Source organism: Tenrec ecaudatus, chromosome 14 (assembly GCF_050624435.1).
Source record: "Tenrec ecaudatus isolate mTenEca1 chromosome 14, mTenEca1.hap1, whole genome shotgun sequence".
Classification (NCBI taxonomy): Eukaryota; Metazoa; Chordata; class Mammalia; order Afrosoricida; family Tenrecidae; genus Tenrec; species Tenrec ecaudatus.
The window spans coordinates 111928576-111952964 of record NC_134543.1 but is presented as its reverse complement, the minus strand read 5'-3'; the positions used below and the strand labels follow the sequence as shown (position 1 = coordinate 111952964).

The following is a 24389-nucleotide window of genomic DNA, read 5'->3' as shown; positions in this document are numbered from 1 at the left end:
CATAGTAGTTACTTGTTGGACTGTGATCCGCAAAGTCCTTAGTTCAAAACCACCAGCCACTCCACAGAGAAAAGATGGCGCTTTCTACTCCTATCAAGAGTTACAGTCTTAGAAACTCAAAAGAGGCAGTTTTAATGGGTCACCATGAGTCGGCATTGAATCAGTAGCAATGAGTTTGGTTTTAGTTTGGCTTCTAGTAGATAATGGGCCCTCATATCCTAAGCCACCCCTTTAAATAGGCTGTCTTAGGAAGAAGAGTTAAGTTGTTGCTGAAAATAACGGTAGCAGGGATCCTGTCATTTCTTACTGGGAATTGGAGTTTCAAATGAATGGTTATAGTGCTTCTGAGAATTTGAATTCTGAAACAACAAAAAAAGGAAATCACAACTTAAGGAGAGTTTAGATCAATAAAGCCTATTTATAAATGTGAGAAATGTTACCAAGTACGTTTAGAAGTTACATATTATAAGCTATCGATAATTTGAATTATGGTGTTGGTGAACAATATTGTGTATGAACTGCCAGAAGAACGAACAAATCTGTCTTGGAAGAAGTACAGACAGAGTGCTCCTTAGAAGCGAGAATGGGGAAGCTTCATCTCCGGAACTTTGGACATATTATCAGGAGAAACCAGTCCCTGGAGAAAGAAATCATGCTTGGTAGAGAGTCAGTGAAAAAATAGAGAGGTTGGCATAGTTGTTGCAAAAGAGGGCTCAAACATGGAACGATAGGCTGACTCAGGACCAGGCAGTAGCCCGTTCTCCTGTACGTAGATAGAGTGGTTGAGTCACAGCCAATTTGCTGGCATCTAACAACATGACTAGCAGGATTAGTGATTTATTGTGGTGCTTGTGCACTATATATTTTGGAAGAGTACAGTCACAACAATTTCTGACTTTTTGTTTTCATTAAATAAGTCTTTGGCCCCATTTGTTTTTTCCTGCCAGTCTGTGTCTGATAGACGATCGCGATAACAGTATTGTGCCACTGTGTCCATTTGGGTTCCCTGTTGAGCTGTGGACTTCATTGTCCAGAATCAGGTGAAAGTAGCCTGAATTCATCTTTTCATGCTTAGTCTTGTAGTTCAGTATTGTGTTTTCAACATCGATAGGGATTTCTACAAACCGCTGCTACTAATGCCTCACAATTCCATAAATATTAAAACTAGAACTTGTTACTAATTGGTTAATTTAAGATAGTGGTTTTAGAGTTGCAATTTGGTAATCTGAATATATTCTGACTTTATTCATAGTGATTTTGGTCAGTTGGCCGTTGAATTGTTAGAACAGTCCTTCCGGCAGGATGAAACCATGGCTATGAAGTTGCTCACTTACGAACTGAAGAACTGGAGTAATTCAACATGCCTTAAGCTGGCAGTTTCTTCAAGACTCAGACCTTTTGTCGCCCACACCTGCACACAAATGTTATTGTCTGATATGTGGATGGGAAGACTGAATATGAGGAAAAATTCATGGTATAAGGTATGCCTTAGAGATAATCTTGTATAAAGTATGTGAGTATGTAAATTGAACAGAAGAATTAACCCATACGTAAAGTAAAATACTTGATGATGAGGGTGATGGAGCGGTGGTTGGCATTTCCTCCCACCTGATAGGCTGGACTCTTTTTTGCTCCTGAGTCCTTTTCAGATACAGAGATAGTGACTGTTACCTCTGTCTGAGCCACAAGCGTGAAGGCAATAAACGGGGCTGTTGGACCTACCAGCCTTGTAAAGAGAGTGTCCGTTTTGTGCAAGCATCCATTTTAAGTACATTAGCTATAACGACCTTTATGGTAAAGTTGGATAACTGTAGGCTAACAGTGAACAGTTGGTTTGTACTTTCAGTTTCGTCATAGTTAAGAGATACTGCTTTAAATTTTCCTTCTCGTCATATCTTTTTAAATAAGGTACCGAAGTATAGAAGGCAGAAATCGAGCAAGTAGTTTTTAACCATAGGAATTTGTAGGCGATTAACAAATACTAATCGTCAACTAAAAATAATGGTGAAAGATTAACCAACAGAAACCATGCACCACAATTATAATGCTTTTGGTTTTGGATTTTGCAGGTAATTCCTAAAGTTTAAAAAGTAAATTTTGTTGTTTGTTAGAGCCCCAAGCAGAGTAATCGTGTTATGACACAGAACATTTGCAAAGGAGATGTAGGATAAGATTAATCACATACCATTTTCATAAAGTGTGAATGTTTTTAAAATGTGTTTTCTGAACAAAGTCTAAATGGGTGGGTTATTTTAAAAGGCATATCTAGAGTTATTAAATATTTTATGTACTTTTTTATTTTCATAATATTTAAATGTTTTATTCCTCCTTGAAACAATTCAACCTGGGCATTTTATAAGTAGCAAACATATTTTTTAGGTTTTTTTCCCGTTCAGGTACAAAATGTCTCTAACGATCACAGAATAGTTACTGTCTTTTTATTGCTTTATTATCTTGAAGGTCATTAATTTTAAAATACAAACTTGTATGTTTCTAAATTTTTAGGTCATATTAAGCATTTTAGTTCCACCTGCCATATTAATGCTGGAATATAAGACTAAGGCTGAGATGTCTCATATCCCACAATCTCAAGATGCCCATCAGATGACAATGGAGGATAGCGAGAACAGCTTTCAAAATGTCACAGAGGAGATCCCCATGGTAAGGCGGAAACATGTTTTAACTAAATATCTTGGTTTGTGAATAAATGTATAATATTCTTATTCTTATTTTAGGAAGTATTTAAAGAAATAAGAATTTTGGATAGTAATGAAGCAAAGAATGAAATTGAGATACAAATAAAATCAAAAAAGCTTCCAATCACAAGAAAGTTTTATGCTTTTTATCATGCACCGATTGTGAAATTCTGGTTTAACACTGTAAGTTTTTTAATTCTGTGAGTATGCATTGTAGATAAGCTTTAGGGTATCTTTGGGCTAGAATCCATACTAATATTCTGAAAAGCCATTTTCCATTTATATGACAGTATAATTGACTTATTTCATTCCATTTGCCAACCTATAGAATGATAAATATTAACAAAGCTTAATTCCGGTAGAGACTAAACTGAGGGACCATCGGTGTTGACTGGCATGATTGGTGATAGTGAAAATACATGCAAATCATTCATTTGGTTTCCGTTTCATTTCTCAGTGATGGAATAGCTATTCTAACATAGAAGAATACATGCTTGATTGTCTGACGCATAATTGGTTTTTCTCTTTGTAGAACAGATTTTATTTGTCCATCAAAGAGCATATGCCCATAGAGAGCAGCACCCACCTGAAGAAACACATGAGATTAGCGACTACCTTTAAAGCAGGGAATACTTTCCCTCCTAGGAAAACTCTTAAGACTTTTATTTTTGTTTTGGTTTTCATTGTTATTAGACATGTCTCACTTGTCAAAGTATCCAAATGGCTTTCTGATAAAATGGACATTTAAAGATTTGATTCCTCAACCATTGCTCTCTCCTTACCCATCTCCTACCCCATTAATCTGATTAATGATTTATTAGATTTCTTACCGGCATAATCCTTCTCTTCTTCCCTGCCTAGATGCTAAAATTGTAAATTTGTATTATGTGATCTAATCCCTAGTCCAATGGCAGTAATGCCAGTTGCTTATATTTGCATTCATGTGAATGTCTACATCAAAAAGGCGGGTTCAAATGGCTACAAGACTTTTTCTTCTCATTTTATATCTATTGTAGTTTACTTCACTACCCTGCCATAGCATAAATCAAAGATAGGACTTCCAGGACAGGCAGAAAGGAAAGGAGGGAAAGGCAGAGCAGTTAACCACAATGGTTCAAGTATCATTGAGTCTGGGTTTTTCTTTGAAATGAAGTTAATATTCAGATGTTATAATATATCTATCCTTTTGTCATGGTTGCGAAAAGTATCAGTAAAGGAGGACAAATTGCTTAACTTCTGTTTTCCTTTCTCGGGCCTTATCCTCAGTGCCTGAGAACTAGGGAGATAATAGGTGCCTGTTTTAGTAATACTTCTTAGTAGGCAGAGAGAAGAAGCAAATAGTATACATTCTTAATGCTGATGGTAGTGAAATTCTGTGGTAATTTTAGTACATTATGATACTTTAGAAATAATAAAACAAATAGAGTTTCATGGATTATTCTAAAGCAATTATTGAAACTTAGGGAAAAGTCATAGTTTTTTATCTTGTGTCAGCTTTACGGCTATTTTATGTTGTAACACTTACGTTAACTTTTCTTTTTTATTAGTTGGCATATTTAGGGTTTCTGATGCTTTATACATTTGTGGTTCTTGTACAAATGGAAAGATTACCTTCAGTTCAAGAATGGATTGTTATTGCTTACATTTTTACCTATGCTATTGAAAAAGTCCGTGAGGTATGTCTTTAATCTTTTTCTACTTATAACTTATAGTATGTACTGAGTGATATTTTGGTTGCTTTTTCTGTATCGTGTGGATGTGAGTATATTGTTCATAATGTCATTAAGGCTCTTCGGAAAGAATAAAGACCTGTAAGTGTGCCATGAATTTTGACTGTCAACCATAACAAAGCTAGTGATCTACCTCAGAAAAGAAGCCCAGCCATATTTTAATCTTCTTCAACATTCATTTTCATACTTTCTGCCAATCTTTAAAAGATATTAAATATACATATAGGTAATTAGATAAGGTCATTGTACATAGGCTTACATTTTCTTTTGCATTGTTTTTTGTTTTCTTTTGTATTCTTTGGATACTAAAATGTCTTTAAGATTTAGATTCTTTTTGACCTCCACCATTGTCTTCAGAACAATTCAAATTTTAAAAGTTCTTAAGGTTTCCCATCATCTACTTCCAGTTGAAGTGTAAATTTTAGAGATGTTTTAATACATGTGAAAATAGCATATACCAGTGATCTGAGGATTTGGATCAGGTTCTCTTGTCAGTACATTTCTAGTGGTTTTGTTAATTAAATCCCTAACTATTAAAAAAAAAGATTTAAATTCCTGTGTGTCTGTCATTATTCAATTTAAATTATAAATTTTCTAAAAGTATTGTTTTAGAGGGAGGTAAAGTGAATTTATTTCTTCTTAGACACTAGGAGCTTCTTATTGATTTTTATAACGTATTTCATATCTCTGCTTACATTTAGCACATACATGAAATTTGATGAATAATTCAAAGTCATTTTCTTCTGTCTTAGGTATTAGGAACTTGCCGTATTGACTGCCTCCCTTTTTCTTTAACATACCATACTTCACCCACACTCAGCAGAATGCTTTTGTTCATTGCTTATTGTTTGGCCTGGAAGAAAAGGCCCTCCTCTCTACTGGGGTACCCTTTGCTTTTCTGACTAACTTAGGTTTCTCCTTTAGGAATCAGTCTTACATGACTTTTTTAACGGATTTAGCTAGTTCAAATTTACTGCTATATAGCTTACTAAGCATTTTAAATTCTGTTTGTTTATGTACTCTGTTGTTTATTACTTAATAAAAGTTTTAAAAAACTTATTCAATGATAAAAGAAGTTGCATAGCACTTACACATACTAGTAAATCTGCAAAGATTTGTGAAGCAGTAGTAATAGTGTTTGCCTCCAGAAGGAAGGGAAGCTTGTCCATACTGACTGTTCCAAAATCTGTGATATTGCCCCATATGCATTACCGTCCTCTCCAGCAGACTCTTTAAATGTTACCATTAAGAGACCAGTTACATGTTTAGAGAAGTTCAATAAATATAATTACTTAAGTCATTAAGAAATTTTTATGGAATCATTTTATTGGGGCCTCATACAACTCTTTCCACAATCCATCCATCCATTCTGTCAAGCACATTGGTACATTTGTTGCCATCATCGTTCTCAAGTCATTTTCTTTCTACTTGTGCCCTTGGTATCAGCTCCTCATTTTTTGCACTCCCGCCTCTCCTGAACCCTTCATAATTTATAAATTATTATTTTTGTTCATGTCTTACACTGTACAATGTTTACCTTCATCCACCTTTCTGTTGTCCGTCTCTACTTTCTCCCCCACCTTCTCCTTACCCTCCTGGTATCTACTCTCATTATTATTGGTCCTGAGGGGTTTATCTCTCTTAGATTCCCTATGGTTCCAGCTCTTATCTGTACCAGTGTACATCCTCTGGTCTAGCCAGATTTGTAAGATAGAATTGGGATCATGATAGTTGGTGGGAGGAAGCATTTAGGAACTAGAAGAAAGTTGTATGTTTCATGAGTGTAGCGCTGTGTCCTGACTGGCTCATCTCCTCCGCATGACCCTTCTGTAAGGGAATGTCCAGTTGCCAACAGATGGGCTTTGGGTCCCCACTCTCTACTCCCCCTCATTCACAATGTTCTTTGATGCCTGGTATCTAATCCCTTTGACACCTCGTGATCACACAGGCTGGTGTGCTTCTTCCATGTGGGCTTGGTTGCTTCTGAGCTATATGGCTGCTACTTTATCTTCAAGCCCTGAAGACTCCAGACGCTATCTCTTTTGATAGTCAGGCTTTCTTCACCATCAGCTTTCTTCACCACATTTGCTTATGCACCCTTTTGTCTTCAGCATCGTGTTGGGAAGGTGAGCATCATGGAATCCAGTTTAATAGACCAGAGTGTTTTTGCATTGAGGGAGTACTTGAGTGGAGGCCCAATGTTCATCTACTACCTTAATACTAAACCTATAAATATATGCACATAGATCTATTTCCACATCTTCATATATAAATATACTTACATATGTGCCTGTCTATATTTAGACCTCTATAAATGCCCTTTGCCTCTTAGCTCTTTCCTCTTACTTCCGTTTACTTTCCTTTTGTCCCACTATTATGCTCAGCTTTCATTTGGGTTTCAGTAATTCCTCTCGGTTCCATTGCCCTTGATCAAGCCCTTCCAGGCCTTTTACACCCTCTTCACTGATTTTGGATCACTTGCTGTTCCCTTGTCCCTGGATTTGTTAACACCCACTTCCTTTTCTCCCACCTCCCCCTCTCTCATGTCCCCTTCAAACTGTCAGTCCTGGTATTTTCTCCTCCAGATTGTTTATCCCGCCTGTTTTATCTAGATAGGCCTGCAGAGATAGGAATCTGCGCAAAAAACAAGACATAGCAAAACAAAGCAATAAAATAAATTTTTTACCAGCATTTCACATTCTGTGTCTTTTCTTAGAGTTGCATGACCTGGTTTGGAAAGGTCATAAGTTTCTGGGGGTTTGTTTTGTTTTTTTTCCATTTATCAGTTGAGGATCGACATACCTCAACTTGCTAGCTCATTGGATTGTTTTCATAATTAAATGTCCTACCAAATATCAAAGTAATCAAAAGCATTTTTGGAACATTTAGAGATGTATAGAATTCTGCTGTACTATTTTAAGTGAATGCTTTGCTTATTTTAATAAAAAGGAATTGATAAGATCTTTTTTCAAATCTCTAGATCTTTATGTCTGAAGCTGGGAAAATAAACCAGAAGATTAAAGTGTGGTTTAGTGACTACTTCAATATCAGTGATACAATTGCTATAATTTCTTTCTTCATTGGATTTGGATTAAGATGTGGAGCAAAATGGAACTATGAGGATTCATATAAGAATAATGTTTTTGTGGCTGGAAGATTAATTTACTGTGTTAACATAATATTTTGGTATGTGCGCTTGCTAGATTTTCTAGCTGTAAATCAACAGGCAGGACCTTATGTAATGATGATTGGAAAAATGGTAAGTTGAGAACATTTGGTAATATTCTTGTGTTTACTAGTATATTATATTCTCTTAGAATCATAATAACATGTTAATATTGTGTTCATTAAAACATTGAATGTTGGTTATTTCATGTTTTCTTGCTTCACAGTTTAAATCTATTTGATAAGATTATTCTGTTAAGTTAGAAAATAGGTTTGAAGGGACAAAGTTAAAACCATATTTTATTTCTTTTATCTTGAAGTGATTTAATTTTTTAGATTCTGTTTAACAGTTGCATTTAGAATTAGAGTGAAATACACAATTTTATTTGCTCTAATTTATATACTTGCTCCCTTTGTTAATACTACCCTAAACCAAACCACCATCAGATGTCTAGTAATAGATTTCTTACACCTACTCTTATGACTTATTTTCAGTCTACAATTGCAGTCTTTCATTATTTTAAAATACTTACCAGAATCTACCTCTTCTCCTCCTTTAAAAAATCTTTGAATTATTTTGTTTTGCTCAGGAGAGATCATTGCCCTTAAACTCTGCCCGGTTTGCCCCTTTTTTACTTCTGATTTTGAGGTCATATAAATGGACGTTCAGTTCTAAGAAATAATGCAAAGACACCCGTCTACCTTTAGCTAGTCTCTTCCTAGTTTCATGCCATTCTTCTCCTCTATGCTCAAGTCACGTTTTACCCCTGCTTCTTGAGCGGCCCATGCTGCCCATCCCCAGCACATGCCACCGTGTATTGTTCTTCATTCGGCCTGGAAAGGCCCGTCCTCCTATCGACCATCGTACCCTTCACTTTTCTGACTATTTCAAGTTTATCATTTAGACCTCTTGTCTCATGATTTTTTTTTCAGGGATGCTTTTTTGGTCTCTTAGCTAGTTCAGATTTACTGCTATATAGCTATGTTTAGATTGGTATCTATAACCTTATATCTCTGCATCCATCTATCTATATATTCTTTTTCTAGTCTTTAGTTTCTGTCTTGTATCTTGTTTTAATTTTATTGTGATGGAAATATACAAAGTAAACATACTCCTTAATTTTTAAATGTACTATTCTTCAACTTAAGGAACCTTTCTCTTTCCAAATCATTTCAAAACCATTCATATAAACTCAGTGCCCCTAAAGAAGAAACCCCACTTTTTCTCTTTCTTCCACTCCTGGTAGCCACTAAAAATCTTGGATTCAATATTCAGTAAAGCCTACGAGTGCTGGATCTTAGTGGGGCTGCCTTGTTTTCCAGGTCTCACACAGGGTGTAGCCTTAACACTTTTCCGTTGCTTATTTTAATGAAAAATACTTGCGTTTTTCTTCTCTGACAAGCTTCTCAGATTTTATTATACAGAGTAGCTTCCAAGGCTTCATGGAAACGTTATCTTTTAATTCCATGTTTTAACAAGCTTTTTGAAGCCACCTTGTACTTACTTTGTTCTTTGGCAGCCGACTTATTTACTCAGCAGGATGCTTTGAGGATTCATCCATGCTGTGGCCTGTGTCAGGACTTAACGTTTCTGGATGGCGGAGTTGTCGCTCACTACATATGTGCACCATATATTGTTTATCCACTCATCTTTTGTTTCTAGCGCAACATTTTAGTTGTTTCTACGTTTTGTCTGTTGTGAAAGTGCTGCAGTGAACACTGGTATACTGGTAATTTTTGAGTACCTGCCAGATGTTTACCTCTGAGATGATACCATCTTGCTTTCTGACCAGCAAGTGAATGTGTGTTCCAGTTCCTGTCCAGCCACACTATCACTAATGTCTGTTGAGTTTTTCTGTAGTTGTCATTTTTATCAGTGCCGTTCTAATAGGAGGGCTGTGTTATCTCATGGTAGTTTTGATTTGTGTTTCCCTACTGGCTAACACCCCCTGCTCCTTGAGTGATGCAAGTCGTTGGCTTTGGGCTGACAAGTGTAAGGGCTGCCTGTTAGAACCTCACCTGAGAACTTCGCGGAAGAAAGGTCTGGTGGCTTAAGTCTGTAAAGATTACAGCCAAGAAAATCGATGGAGCAGATCTACTATGTCCTGTCTTGGGTTGCCAGGGGTTAGAATTGATTCATTGGCAATTGGCTTTGTTAAAGGAGCCCTGTCATGGCTTAGTGGTTAAGCAGGTACCTGCTAATGCAAAAGTTGATGGTCTTTCGGAGAAAGATAATTGCAGCAATCTGTTTCTGTAAAGAGTACAGCTTTGGAGACGCTATAGGACATTTCTGTTCTGCTTTATAGGATTGCTTTGAGTTGGAGTTTACTCAACAGCTACAGGAATGATGTTGGGTACCTTTTCTCTGTTGGCCATTTGAATATCTTCTATAGTGAAATTTAAGTCTTCTGCCTATTTTTTATTGGGTTGTTTATATTCTTGTGGTTTAATTGTAGAAGTTTTAAAATTTTTATATTAGGGCCATATTTAGATGAATGGTTCCTAAAAATTTATCCCAATCAGTAGGTTGTCTCTTCACTTTGTTGATAAATTCCTTGTAAAGAACAAAAGTACTTAAGTTTTAGTGTGTTCCCTTTACCTATATAGTTATCTATTTTTAAAGACAAGGATGATGAGGCTTTGTCTCACATACTTTAAACATATGATCAAGAGGGTCACATTCCTGGAAAGGACATTATGCTTGAATGAAATAAGTCTGTTGTAAAAGAAATATTGTATGATCTCACTTACATGAAATAAGTAAATTCAATGGGGCTTCAAAAACTTTGTTTTAAAAAATGGAAGGATTTTTAAAGGGGTCCTGGTGGAGCAATGTTCACATGCTTGGTTGATAACCAATAGGCAGTTCAAATCCACCCAGTGCTCCGGGGGAGAAAGATAAGAATGAGTGTGCAACTGATTGTTGTTGGGGGCCGCTGAGTCTGTTCTAATTCATAGTGGTCTTATGTGCGCCAGAAGAGAACACTGCCACGTCCAACACCATCTTCACAACCATTGTTAGGTTTGGCCCATTGATGCAACCACTGTGTCCGTCTGTCTGCTTTTCCACTAATCCTCTACCAAGAATGCTGTCCTTTTCCAGGGACTAAAGATTTCAGTCTTGGAAACTCTGGTCATCTCCTCTGTAGTCGTACAGGGACTCTGAGTCAGAATCAACTCAGTGGCAATGGGTTTATTTATAGATTGTGTCTTTTGCTACTTGTGTCTGTATTTCAAACTGTCTTCTTATGGATTTTGGTTATATTTTCCTCTAGACTAGTGTTTCTACAAGTGGCATGTAACGACCATGAGATGCTAGAACAATCAGTGGAAGCTGCAAAAGCAGATACACACAGTTTATCCTGGATTGTGTGTTACAGTACAAAAGTTTTCAATTTCCAGAAGTAAAATATTTTTTTCCTGAAAAACATTTGTAGACCAAATAATTTCTGGGAACCTATGCTCTAGACCAGCAGGCAATACCGCCTCTGGGGGTTCACTAGATAGATCCACAGGAGTGGGGTGAATAAAAATAAGGGGAGAATGGAAGCATAGATAGTTCATACATGGTTCATCTATTTCCTGAAAAGGGGACAGTAAGCCAAATAAATTTGGAAGCATCTGCTCTAGATTACCGTATATACTCCACTATAAGCCGACCTGAATATCAGCCGAGGCATCTCATTTTACCTCAAAAACTGCATTAAAAATGTGCTGAGAAACTCGGCTTATACACAACTATGTCCAGTATAAACTCCTTGGATTAGGGTCCTTGTTTGGTTTTGGTTACTTTTACATAACACAATACCTGTCAAGTCATTTCATTACACGTGAAAGAACAGGATAGGTAACGTACTCACTAAAGACTTAACTGTAACTTGATGTACTGTCCAGATTTTTATATCAGTAGAAGATTATAAATTATGAAAATTAGAATCATTAAGTACCAGTAGATGAGGAATATTTATGACACTGAAAACTAGGCATTATGAACTTTGAAAGAAATTTTGAAAAAAACTTTTTAATAGAGAAGGGAATGTTGGAATAGGAAAAAACCAACCTTTCCCCAAACAAAGTTTTTTTTTTTTCTTTATGAGTAACTCTTCGATTTTTGGATATTTAAAGTGGCTAGTCAGATTGTTCATTGTGAAGATTTTCAGTTAGTTCGGAGTACTCTGTAAAAGTCCTACAGAAGCTTTTATTACTCAGCCTGGTCTGCACGTGTTCTTGCAAGCACCTACAGAAGGAAAGCAGCAGGTTTCTCCACTGATCTGTTTCAGAGTTCAGTTCTGACCTCACAAGGTAATACACAAGAAACTGCTTTGGTTTGGTTTTTTTTACAATGATTAAAGGAGATTAGCAGCTCTTTTACAGTGTCACAAGATCTGATTGGTACTCTCAGAGGCAGCTTCTACACTGGATCATTAGGAAATTATGCCATTAGATCAATGTCCCATGAGGCACATGCACCCTTATTTATCCAACTTGGGGGGTTTTTAATGTCTGGCTGTTAGCCACACCTTGTTGGCCTCCTGCACAAGTTGGAAGATTCATGCTGATTAAGCTTAAAAGGAATTTTTACTGGAATGGGAAAGGGGCTGTTAGATTTGGGATTTTTAACAAACGGAATCTTAAATTGTTATATTCTAGTATTGATTTATCTTTGTAATATTGGTAGTTAACAGTAGGCTAAATTACTCTGAATATGTTAAAATAGTATAAAGGATATTAATTTTTAAAATATAAATTTACCAGGAATTTGAATTATAGTCTCTTTAGCTGTGTGAGGTTTTCTCCTTCTAATTAGATTATTCTGTGTGGATGAGTGGCACTAGAGTGAGGCACTGCTCACTTTTTTAGCTACAAATAGTACGTAAAGAAATAGATGGGAATTAAAGTTGCTCCATGGCATGCTACTGGATTCTTGGATTCTGAATAATAATGCCCCAGATCACATGATTTAACAACAAAAATTGTTATTCAGTGATCTAGTAGGTGATAGCTCAGGTTAACTCTTCATTTTGCTGAAGATTAATGAGTCACAACCTAAATTGCAACAGACTCTCACTGGTAGAAACCAGACTCACTGCCATCAAGTGGATTCTGACTCCGAGCGACCCTCTATGTAGGACAGTGTAGAATGGCCCTGTATGTTTCTAATACTGTAACTCTTTCGAGTAATAGAGCGTCTTGTCTTTCTACTGGTGATCTCCAGTTCCTGACGTAAGGTCAGCAGCCCAACAAACAACAACTGTGCGACCAGGGCTCCCCCTCGCTAACATGTTCTGACTCCGTACAGACAATTCAGTCGTTGTGTAACGTGATCTTAGGCCTAGACTTGAGGATGGCTGAGAAATATGCGTTATTTTGTGAAGTAGACAAAGGACGGCTATGAAAAGGAAAGTAGAAAGGGAAACTGCACTTCTGTTATTAAAGGAAATGGAGGCTGTTGAAATCTATTTCCTTAAATCTATTCATATTTCTGTACAACTTAAAAGAATCTCCATGTATCCTAGCCGTAGGCGTATTACATTGTGAATGAACCAGTGGTGTGGTTCGTTAAATGGATATAAAGATGCCCATGATTTGTTCACCTTCACAGATCATGTTTTACATAATCTCCTAGACAAAGTTTAGATAAAGTTTTATGTAGTGGGGCGATTTTTCTGAATGAAATTTTAGGAGTAATAAGGAACTCAAAGTTAAAAATTATCATTTAAAAATGTTTATGTATTTCAACCGTGTTTTTTGTTTTTTGTTTTAAACAGGTAGCCAATATGTTCTACATTGTAGTGATTATGGCTCTTGTATTACTTAGTTTTGGTGTTCCCAGAAAGGCAATACTTTATCCTCGAGAACAACCATCTTGGAACCTTGCAAAAGATATCGTTTTTCATCCATACTGGATGATTTTTGGTGAAGTTTATGCATATGAAATTAATGGTAAGGATTTAGGTTTATAAATATTTATGCATTCCTCTTATAGTGTTTTTTTCTTTTGAAAAGTCATTTATTACATTATAGTAATGTATATTTTCCAAAATGATTCAATTACCAACTTAATCCCTACAAGAGCTCTAACAAAGATTAATTGAAGAGATATTATAAATAATGATAATCTGATTTATGTGGAGTGGGGACCCAAAGCCCATCTGTAGACAACTGGACATCCCCTTACAGAAGGGTCGCAGGGAGGAGATAAGCCAGTCAGGGTGCAGTATAGCACCGATGAAACACAACTTTTCTCAAGCTCTTTAATGCTTCCTCTCCCCACTATCATGACCCCAATTCTACCTTACAAATCCAGCTAGACCAGAGGACCAGTGGTGAGGGAAGGTGGGGTAGAACGGGGGGAACTCAATCACAAGGATCTACATATAACCCCCTCCCTGGGGGACAGACAGCAGAACAGCAGGTAAAGGGATACATCGGGCAATGTAAGACATGACAAAATAATAATAATTTCTAAATTATCATAGGGGAGAAGGGGGTGTGAATGAGCTGGTACCAAGGGCTCAAGTAGATAGCAAATGTTTTGAGAATGATGAGTGCAACAAGTGTACAAATGTGCTTGACACCATGGATGGATGGATGGGTTGTGATGACTTGCACGAGCCTCCAATAAAATTTTTAAAAAGAAAAACAGTCTGATCTAATCTTCACTTGAACAATAACATTTTTCTGTTTGCATGGGAAGTTCAGAATTCTGTACCTTTTTGTCTCATTTTTCTGTAGTACAATCTCTGCTGCTTACCATTGTGATCATTAAGACTCTGTCCTTAGCAAAGAGATGCTCTTTCCACAGTCCGCTTAGGAGGGAAGCGTGTCATGCCAGAACAAGCCTATTGAACCTGCCCTTGGTGTTCAGAATGGCCTCATCCTGTGTGTCTCTAAGACATTGCTCTTAGGAAGAGCAACGGAGAGACCATGATTAGTTTAGACAAATCAGGGTGGATTGGATATTGAATATTTACAATGTTAGCATCAAAAATAATCTTGAAGAATTTGGAACATGTTGGGTTTTGAAGAGAATATCAAGTTTGCGATTGAACTGTAAAATCATTCTCTGCCTTTGAAATACATGAGATGACAACTCTAAATATAGATCAGCACCCCTGCACTGCCCTCTTGTTGAAGCCTAATCCCCATTGACTTACTGCTTGACAGAGAACTTAAACACTAAGCCTATTGTACAATTTAATTGTGCATGTTGGAATCTTGTATTGTCGTAATAAGAGTAGGTAACTTGTGAGTGTAGGTAATGCTAACAATTTTTAAAAAGACATTCTATAGACCACTGCATGGGAGCTATTGAATATTTAAGTTTACTTCCTTCTTCCCATCAACCTGCTCCTTCCCCGCCATGACTGGGTTGCTTACTGTCCACTTAGTCTGTATAGTTACATCACAAGGTCTCGATAAAGGGAAAAGATTGCACTCATTAGTTGCTCTCAGATGATGGTTACAATAAAGAGGTATTATCAGCTTGGTCAAATTTTGTGTTTCATAGCTTCCTGATTAGTGTCATTCTGGTGTCTATTGTCTGTTTTTCTATTATGTGGTTCTAGTTATACACAAACAGTTCACAGATTACAAATGAGTTCCATATCTAAGTCTGTCTTTAAGTGAAATTTGTAAGTTGGAATAATTAGGTATGACAACATCAGCCAAGTATTTGTTTCAATATATAATTACATGAGGAGGCTTCAAAAAGTTTGTGGATAATGGAATTTCGGAACAGACTTTTTGAAGTGCCCTCATATAGTCTACCTTTCTGTGCATTAAAATTTTTGGATACATGAAAACATCTTTAACACAATATTATTGTAATAATAATTCTTTGAGGTGTTTCATAAATTAGTACATCTTTATGAACCGTTCAGTTTATCTTGAGTTTATATTACAGGCTTTACGGGCTTGTTCCAAAATAGATTCATAAATGTGTTTAAGGGGCTTATATACTATCCATAGACCAGGTATTTCAAAGGAATTATACAACTATTATGAGACTTTCATTAATATCATCAAAACAATTAGTATACACTAAGTATTTAAATTCTTAGTGTGTTATGAATATTTAAATAAAACCTATCACTAATTCATGATGATTTCATTCTCATCCTTACCCTACCTTAAATGGTTTTACTTTATTTTGTTTTTGTTTTACTGTATAGGTAGCATTCCGGTGGCTGCCTTCCCCAACGTTTTCACAGGCATCTGTGAAACGGATTTTTACTTAATCAAAAATTCTTGAAAGTGAAATAGTGATGAAGGCAATCTCTGGATTTTAAGATCTGTTCTTAACTCTTTTAAGTCTTAAAGTCGAATTGGTAGATAAATCAGAACAAGGGCATATGGTTCTTATTTGGCATTTTAGAATAAGAAAATACTGGAAGCCCCTAAAGATTTTTTAAAATACATATGGAACAAGTGAAGGAGATTGTACCAAAGTTTTTTGTTGCAAGAAGGATCAGGTAGGGGTTACTTAGATTTTTCAAAGGGAGGGCAGGTTTACATAATGTAAAAGGGCAAGTAGAAGTTTTCTATAAGTTGGATTTCATCATATGCAGGACTGCTTTTAATGTGCCCTGTTTAGAAACTAACTATATTTGATTTGTTCTTTTTTACCCCCAGCATGTGCAAATGATTCTGTTGTCCCTTGGCTTTGTGGCACTGGATCTTGGTTGACTCCATTTCTTCAAGCTGTCTACCTCTTTGTACAGTATATCATTATGGTTAATCTTCTTATTGCGTTTTTCAAGTAAGAATTTTATTCAGTTGTTTCTTATAATGAGATAATCTTAACATAAGAAACCACAAAACCAAACTTGCTATTGAACCGATTCCAACTCATAGCAACCCTTTTAGACAGAGTTTCCATGACTGTAACTCAGAGTAGAAAGCCTCCTCTTTCTCCCACAGAGTGACTGTTGGCTTCTAACTGCTGGCCTTTGGGTTAGTAACCCAACACTTGACCACTATGCCACCAGGGCTTAGTCCTACTAATTTCATAAGAATTATGCAGAATCTGAGATCTAAAATTTTTATTGTGGCTTATATTATAAAAATAGTTTTTTGAAAAAGTACAAAAGAGAAAATATGAGTTTTCTAGTTCAGTGAATTCTAAATTTGAAACTTTATTGTCTTTTTTTTTTAATTTTAACAATTTATTAGGGGCTCATACAATTCTTATCACAGTTCATACATATACATACATCAATTGTATAAAGCACATCTGTACAGTCTTTGCCCTAATCATTTTTTTCTCCTCTTTTCTTTTTTTACATTTTATTAGGGACTCATACAACTCTTATCACCATCCATACATATACATACATCAATTGTATAAAGCACATCCATACATTCCCTGCCCCAATCATTCTCAAGGCATTTGCTCTCCACTTAAGCCCCTTGCATCAGGTCCTCCTTTTTTTTTTCCCCCCTCCCCTTTCACCCCTCCCTCATGTGCCCTTGGTAATTTATACATCGTTATTTTGTCATATCTTGCCCTATCCGGAGTCTCCCTTCCCCCCTTCTCTGCTGTCCCTCTCCCAGGGAAGAGGTCACATGTGGATCCTTAACTTTATTGTCTTTTAACAAGAAATTTTTCTCTTAAACCTATATTTATATTTTATGAAGGAATATGCATTCAATGCAAAACAGAAAAGCAAATATTCCCACTCTTAATATTTGATACAAATCTGTCAATTTTATGAATTTTTTTCCCCTCAAAAATACCCTTTTTTGAACGGCTTTCAGCTAAATAGAACATCAGGAACATTATCCCATATCAATCAGTATTCTTCCCCAACTTATTTTTAATGGCTACCCATAAGTTTTCAAGCTGTGTTTTATTGTTCAATTAAAGTGTTATTTTTGTCTCCAGGATTCACAAAACCAGATTGTACTTGCCTTTTGAGAACTTTTTCAGTATTTCTCTAGTTTGTCTTTCTAAAAGTAGAATGGCTTGATGTATATACACACACAACATTTTTAGAGCATTTTGTACATAAAATGGCCTGTTACCCAAAAATCACTGCTAACACTGAGTATAATTAGAGTTAAATGATTGACAACTTGATACTACAACAAAAAAGACCTTTTTAGTTGCATTTATTTTGTTGTCTGTTGAGATTCGATATATTTTATATTTTTGCCATTTTTAGAGGAGCCGTGGTGGTATCGGGGTCACACACTGGGCTGCCAACCTCAACGGTCAGCAGTTCAAAGTCCCCAGCTGCTTCGCACTAGAAAAGTGAGCCTTTCTACGCCTCCTTTCTACACTCTCAAAAAAAAAGAATTACAGTCTCGGAAACACGCAGAGATGGTTGGTTCTACTCTGCCCTATGGGATCTCTCTAAGTCAAAATTGGCAGTGAGTTTGGATTTTGGTTTGACCCATTTTAATATTTTTAAAAGTTAAAATCATGTGCTCTACTTTTCTGGGCAATTTCTGATCAAGACGTTCATCGTTAATCTTTTGCCTTTTGCTTGTTGCATGTACTGTTTCTAGTTTCTCATTTGCCTTTGTGCCTTGTTGATGCTAGGGTATGCGTTGAATCCTTACATAGGACAGAATGGTGATAAAATCTTTAGTATTTGAATATTTAAATCCTTACAATATGACTAGCTAAGTTTGTTTTATTTTTTGTTCTTTGTTTATTCAAGCAATGTCTATTTACAAGTGAAGGCAATATCCAACATTGTATGGAAGTATCAACGTTATCATTTCATTATGGCTTATCATGAGAAACCAGTTCTGCCTCCTCCACTTATCATTCTTAGCCATATAGTTTCTGTGTTTTGCTGCGTATGTAAGAGAAGAAAAAAAGATAAGACTTCAGATGGACCAAGTAAGTACAAATATATTAAGGGAAAAGTTTTCATTTGATCACTTATTATTAGCACTAGAGACTAAAGGTTGGATTAGATTTAGTTGCTTAATATTATTATAAAGATATTTGTTTAATTAGCCTAAACATAAAATAGTTTTAGGTAGGTATAGTGATTCTATAAAGTGGAATTAGCATTGAACTTACATTTAGTATAAAATTTCCATTTGTTTTATTAAAATGATGAATTAAACCAGAATACCTTTGCTTTGTAAGTCATCCTGCTTAAGGCAGTCTGTCTGTACACTGCAAGAGACTAATCACCATATCCACCAGCTCCAGATTTTACAGTTGCTCTTCCCACTATACTCAGGTGGGTTACGAGTTGGATTCCTAACCACAAAGTTAGTAGTTCAAGACCACCAGGTGCTCCATGGGCAAAAGCTGACGCTGTCTGCTCCTGTAGATTACAGCCCTGAAAACCCCTGCCCTAGAATGAAACTGTGAGTTGGAATCAACTCATTGGCAATGAGTTTTTGTTTGGTTACTTACTGTATTCATTTTTTACATTTCTCTACCTCTATTTGTGAGGAGAGAGGTGTGAGAAAGACGAGAGGAAGGTTGTGTGTAGAAAAGAAATCAGAAGAGGAGGAGCTACTGACACTTGCTGACATCCCACTGTGAGTCAAGAAAAAAGAGATACTGAATGTGATGCTTTGGAAGCACAGCAGTTATAAAAATGTAGATAATTATGAATCCTAAATAATTCCCCAAACTAATTTATAAGCTAAAATTTGTTTGATTGATTGATTGATTGATTGATAGCTAGCTCTTCATTGAATTTTTCTCTTTCCTTTCAGAATTATTCTTAACAGAAGAAGATCAAAAGAAGCTTCATGACTTTGAAGAGCAGTGTGTTGAGATGTACTTTAATGAAAAGGATGACAAATTCTACTCGGGGAGTGAAGAGAGGATCCGGGTCACATTTGAAAGGTTCAGAGTACTTTCATTGATTATGTGTCAGAATGGCTTCTACTAGTTTTATCTCTTACCTATAGTCATCATCCAATTTTCATGTGTCAAATAAGTGTAGTAATAGTTTTTCATTATATTTGGGAAGACATTTCAGTTCTTAGAATACTTTAAATAAGTTTGTCTCTTGTGCTTTTACTCTAGATTCAGAGGACAGAGGAGAGTTATGCTCATGTTTAAGGGTGCAGGGAAAGAGTAAACTAGCCTTGTTTTTGAAAACAACTGTCAACTGTTATTTGGGCATGCTTATTACTTACATTGTCATAAGAGAATAAAACGTAAGTTCGAAACTGTACCAAAAAATTGTGGGAAAATTCCATGATCTTTTCATTTAATGTTTTGAGGAATTTTGGGGTGCCCCCTCTTAAGATAGTGTTTATGTCTATGTCATGGTATTCACATGTTTTGTGTGTGTTACTTTGACTTACATAGCATGAAATACCTGTGAAGCAAAAGTGGTTTTTAAAACGTTGTGCATCATTTTGATAGAACCAGCAATCGATACTTCCTAAACATAAAGTGTGCCTAGTATAAATGAATAACCATCTTATTTTCTGTCTTCCCTGTTTAAGCATATGTAAAATTTCTAAGTTTATCACAATTTATTGAGATTACAAAACATTTTAACATGAACTTTTCTCTCTAGAGTGGAGCAGATGTGTATTCAGATTAAAGAAGTTGGAGATCGTGTCAACTACATAAAAAGATCATTGCACTCATTAGATTCTCAAATTGGTCATTTGCAAGATCTCTCCGCCCTGACTGTAGATACATTAAAAACACTCACTGCCCAGAAAGCTTCAGAAGCTAGCAAAGTTCATAATGAAATCACAAGAGAATTGAGCATTTCTAAACATTTGGCTCAAAATCGTATTGAAGATGGTCCTTTAAGGCCTTCTGTGTGGAAAAAGCATAGCTCTTCCCTTCCTCAACGTGGTCTTGAAAGTAATAATCCTTTCTTTAGTAATATGTTTGTGAAAGATGAAAGAGATCCTCACAATAACATATTTGGTCAGGATTTACCTGCAATACCCCAGAAAAAAGAATTCCATTCTCCAGAGACTGGTTCCTCTTGTGCCTTATTCCCAAGTGCTATTTCGCCTCCAGAGCTGCGACAGAGAATACACGGAGCAGAAATCTTAAAAATATTTAATAAAAATCCAAAATTAGGTAATTCATCTAATAGCATACCACATCTATCATCCCCTCCAACCAAATTTTTCGTTAGTACACCATCCCAGCCAAGTTGCAAAAGCCAGTTGGAAACTGTAACCAAAGATCAAGAGATTGTTTGGGCTAAAGCTGCAGAAGGAGATAATATCGAATTTGGAGCATTTATAGGTAAGTTTGGCAAACTTAGTATTTTTCTGTCGATAATGTCTATTGTAATTTTCACCGTACAAGTAAAAATAGTTAATTAAAACATTTACTTTTGTGTGACAAGTATGCTGGAAACAAAAGTGAGGGAAGAAGTTGAGTTGATCTATACTAGTTAGATTGGTACATTTCTCTTTGATACTTTTTTGTGTGATAACAGTGACTTGGAAAGTGTTTGTGCACTCTCTTCTGTTAAGGTCTTCAGTTGAATTTGATTCATCCTTATCTAGAGAAACGGACATTTCTAAGTACAAGGTACCTGCAAAACGGTAGAAAGGTACCGCTGACCTGCCATTGCACATCCACAAAGGAAGGCCTTTTAGAAAGAAATGCTCCTCAGAGCCTTGCGTATACCCGGCAGTGAGGAAGTGTACCTTTGCTTTGGCACTGGTAGCCTACTAGTGGCCTTGGTGCAAGCTTTGAATGGAAGAGGTGGGAAGGGAAGAAGCCAGGCAGTAGTGCAGTGTCTAGTGGAAGGAGAGAATAGAGCCAGGGGTGGCTTGACAGTAAAGGCAGGAAGGAAAAAATAGCTAGAATTGTGGTTAGAGCATGAGGTTGTTTTTTTTTTTTCCTTTGATTTTTAATGGTGATGAAGACTTAAAAGTATAATTAAATGCCAAATGGAAGAAAACATCAAAGAGGGGATACTTCATAGAGTCAGCTAGGTCCCTAATGTTTGAGAGAATATGGTGTCCTAACATTGTCCTACTGGATTAGTCCAGGTGAAATACGTAGAGAATCCTTATAAGACAACATGGGTCCCAGAATAGAAGTTTGAGCATCACCAGAATATTCCAGGGTATGAATGAGTTCCCCCTCTCTTGATTTAAATTTCCCATCAAGTGCCTTCCCAAAGTTGTCTTTTTTTTTCCCCCTCCCTCCGCTGCCAGGCGTAGCAGGGGATGCAATGTCCAAAGGGAATCGGCCCCCAAACTTGTCTTTGACACTTGTTCTAACCTTCCCAACTTGTACATTTTTCTAATCTTGAAACTTGCTTAGCAATTGTTCGAATAAGCCCATTCAAAATCTCCAGACACCAGGAAGGTCAATCCTGCAAGTTATCTAGGCAGTAAGCCCCTTACTTAAATAAAAAAAAGTCCCATACACCACTGCTGCGCTTTGTGGAGTTCACTGTGGATCTACAGGCAAACTCTGTGTAAAATCTATCCTAATTTATTGTTTATCAATTCATTTTAGACTCTGGACGTATTAGCTCTTAGGAGGTGGGGTGTGTGTGTCTCCCCGTATACACTATAGGTGTTTCACAGAGTTTGTGGGAAAACTCCTTTGTTATTTAATTCCAGTTTTGCACAAGGATTTCAAAGCTCACTCATTGGTACAAGTATACATAGCTTTTATATTCTTATTACACACATACCCCTTTTTATTGTGCTGTATGTTAACACGCTTCACAGATGCTAGCAATTGAAAGGTTTTTGCAAGTTGAAAGTTTGTGGCAATGCTGCGTGGAGCAAATCTATAGCAGAATTTTTCTAGTGGCACGTGAGCCCTTCATGTCACTGTGCCATGTTTTGGTAATTCACACCATCTCACAGTGCTATTGCTCATGTAGTGTTTTCAAAGTTTGTCCTGTGCGCTGGGAAACCAAAATACTCGTGTGGCTTGCTTTGTTGCAGTGGCCTAAAACTACAGTACCTCTACAGCATGCCTATGTTAATAGTCAGCCTTTCCTTTTCTCTGTTTTCTATTTAAATTTCAAACTATTACTCTGTGGGAGGAAGGTAGAGGGGTGAAAGTTTACACAGCCAGTTGATTTTCTGTTAAGTAGTTCATGCATATTTTGATTCGTGATGTGGATTGCAATCTTCACAGTGTAACAGCACTCTTCCTGCTTCTTCTCTGTGGTTACTGCTCCCATCTCTCCTTTCCAGTCCTTCCCTGTCTTCTAAGTTTTATCCTTGAGCAAATGTTGTCCTTTTGATCTCCCTTGGATTACATACCACCATTGGTGTCTTTGTTCACCTTTAAAACCTGTCTTTTATATGGCTGAAAGTTGAGTCATGGGGTGGTGGGCGGGGGGGAGTTTGGTTCCGAGCCTTAAAAGGTGTCTAAGGGGCCATAGTCCAGGGAGCTCTACACGTTTCTGTCAGACCAAGTGAGCTTGTATTCTTTAGTTCTGTGTTGTTTTGTTTTGATGCCGTTGAGATTGGGTCCACACTTGGCTGCCCCTGTATCCTGGACCTTCTGTTGTTATCCTCTCAAAGTGATCAGCGCTTGTTGCCAAGCTTCGTCTAGTAAGTGCTTCAGATCTTGCCAGAGTTGTGGCAGCTGAGGGGTCACATGCGCCGTTAGCCCCTTGAACTAATTATTTCCCTGTGTCTTTGACTTGCTTCACTCCCCTTTCCTCTGGCCAGGGAAGGACCCGTCGTTGCAGGTTGTGTATTAGATTATTTCAGGAGCCCTTTAGCTTTTATCATTATGTGAATATAAACTCAACCACTGACTGTAGCCAACTTCTTGGCACATATTTTCAATGTTATCACCTGGACTAGAGGAGATAAAAAATGTAAGAAGTCACTTGTTATATATCTTTAAGGCAATGACACTATTTTAATAGACAAGGGAAAACAAAGCTCCTTAATGTAATCCTTTTTTTTTCTTTGCTATTACAGGACACAGAGACAGCATGGATATACAGAGATTTAAAGAATCATCAAACAAAGTAAAAGAAATATCTGTAAGTAAATCTGTGTCATATAGCACAACAGAATTTTACCTTATGATTTGGAGGCTTGTTTCAAATTGGGTTTTGTTTTTTAAATAAAAATAGAGCCTTAGCAGAAACCATGAGCAATGATATCATGTAGGTATTTTAAGCTATGGGGAGAAAAAATGAACAAATTACTTGCCATTTCTTATATTAACAAGGAATTTAAACTTTTAGAAAATCATCTTTGGGCATTTCTTTATTAAAACATATTTCTTCTTATGTTTGTGTCATTCCCCTGTGCCCCACCTCCTCCCCCTGTGCTCACACCACCACCCCCACAAACACACACAAATAGAACATTTATTGAGGAGTGTTCTTTTTCATACCCAAAAGTGGATTGACTCTCGAAGAATCTGCAGTCTAGCAGATGTTGTGAGGGTCCTTTGAGTCAGTTCTGACTCTTAGTGACTCCATGTACACAATAGAATGAAGCATTGCCCGGTCCTATGCCATCCTCACAATTGTTCTTATGTTCACCACCACTGTGTCAGTCCATCTTGTCAAGGGCCTTCTCTCTTGACCACCCCTCTACCAAGCATACCTTCTCCAGGGACTGGTATGTAAGAGAAGTCTCGCCATCCTTGCCTCTAGAGAGCATTCTGACTGTAGTTCTTCTAAGATTTATTTGGGTTTTTTTTTTAGAGTCCATGGCACATAAAGCATTAAATGCCAGTAATAATAGAGTGTGTATACACAGCCAATGCTAGACAGTTAATGGTTATATTTTAAGGAAGCTTTAAAATTTTCAGAATACTTGATAGAAAAGATGAGATTCCTTCCTGAAAATGTTTTACCTGCTACTTAAAAATATATTTCATCACAATTAT

At 36.7% G+C, this 24389-nt stretch overlaps 1 protein-coding gene across 1 annotated transcript in view; it reads left to right on the top strand.

Annotated features, from left to right (window-relative positions):
- Positions 1–24389, top strand: part of TRPM7 (transient receptor potential cation channel subfamily M member 7) — a 115325-nt gene that overhangs the window by 64514 nt on the left and 26422 nt on the right. Inside the window, exons 17-27 of the mRNA XM_075531548.1 lie at positions 1253–1481; positions 2506–2661; positions 2736–2879; positions 4244–4372; positions 7407–7685; positions 13360–13534; positions 16226–16352; positions 18259–18443; positions 19283–19415; positions 20101–20795; positions 23465–23529. Of these exons, the coding sequence (XP_075387663.1) occupies positions 1253–1481; positions 2506–2661; positions 2736–2879; positions 4244–4372; positions 7407–7685; positions 13360–13534; positions 16226–16352; positions 18259–18443; positions 19283–19415; positions 20101–20795; positions 23465–23529 (2317 nt within the window). The remainder of the gene's footprint in view (positions 1–1252; positions 1482–2505; positions 2662–2735; positions 2880–4243; positions 4373–7406; positions 7686–13359; positions 13535–16225; positions 16353–18258; positions 18444–19282; positions 19416–20100; positions 20796–23464; positions 23530–24389) is intronic.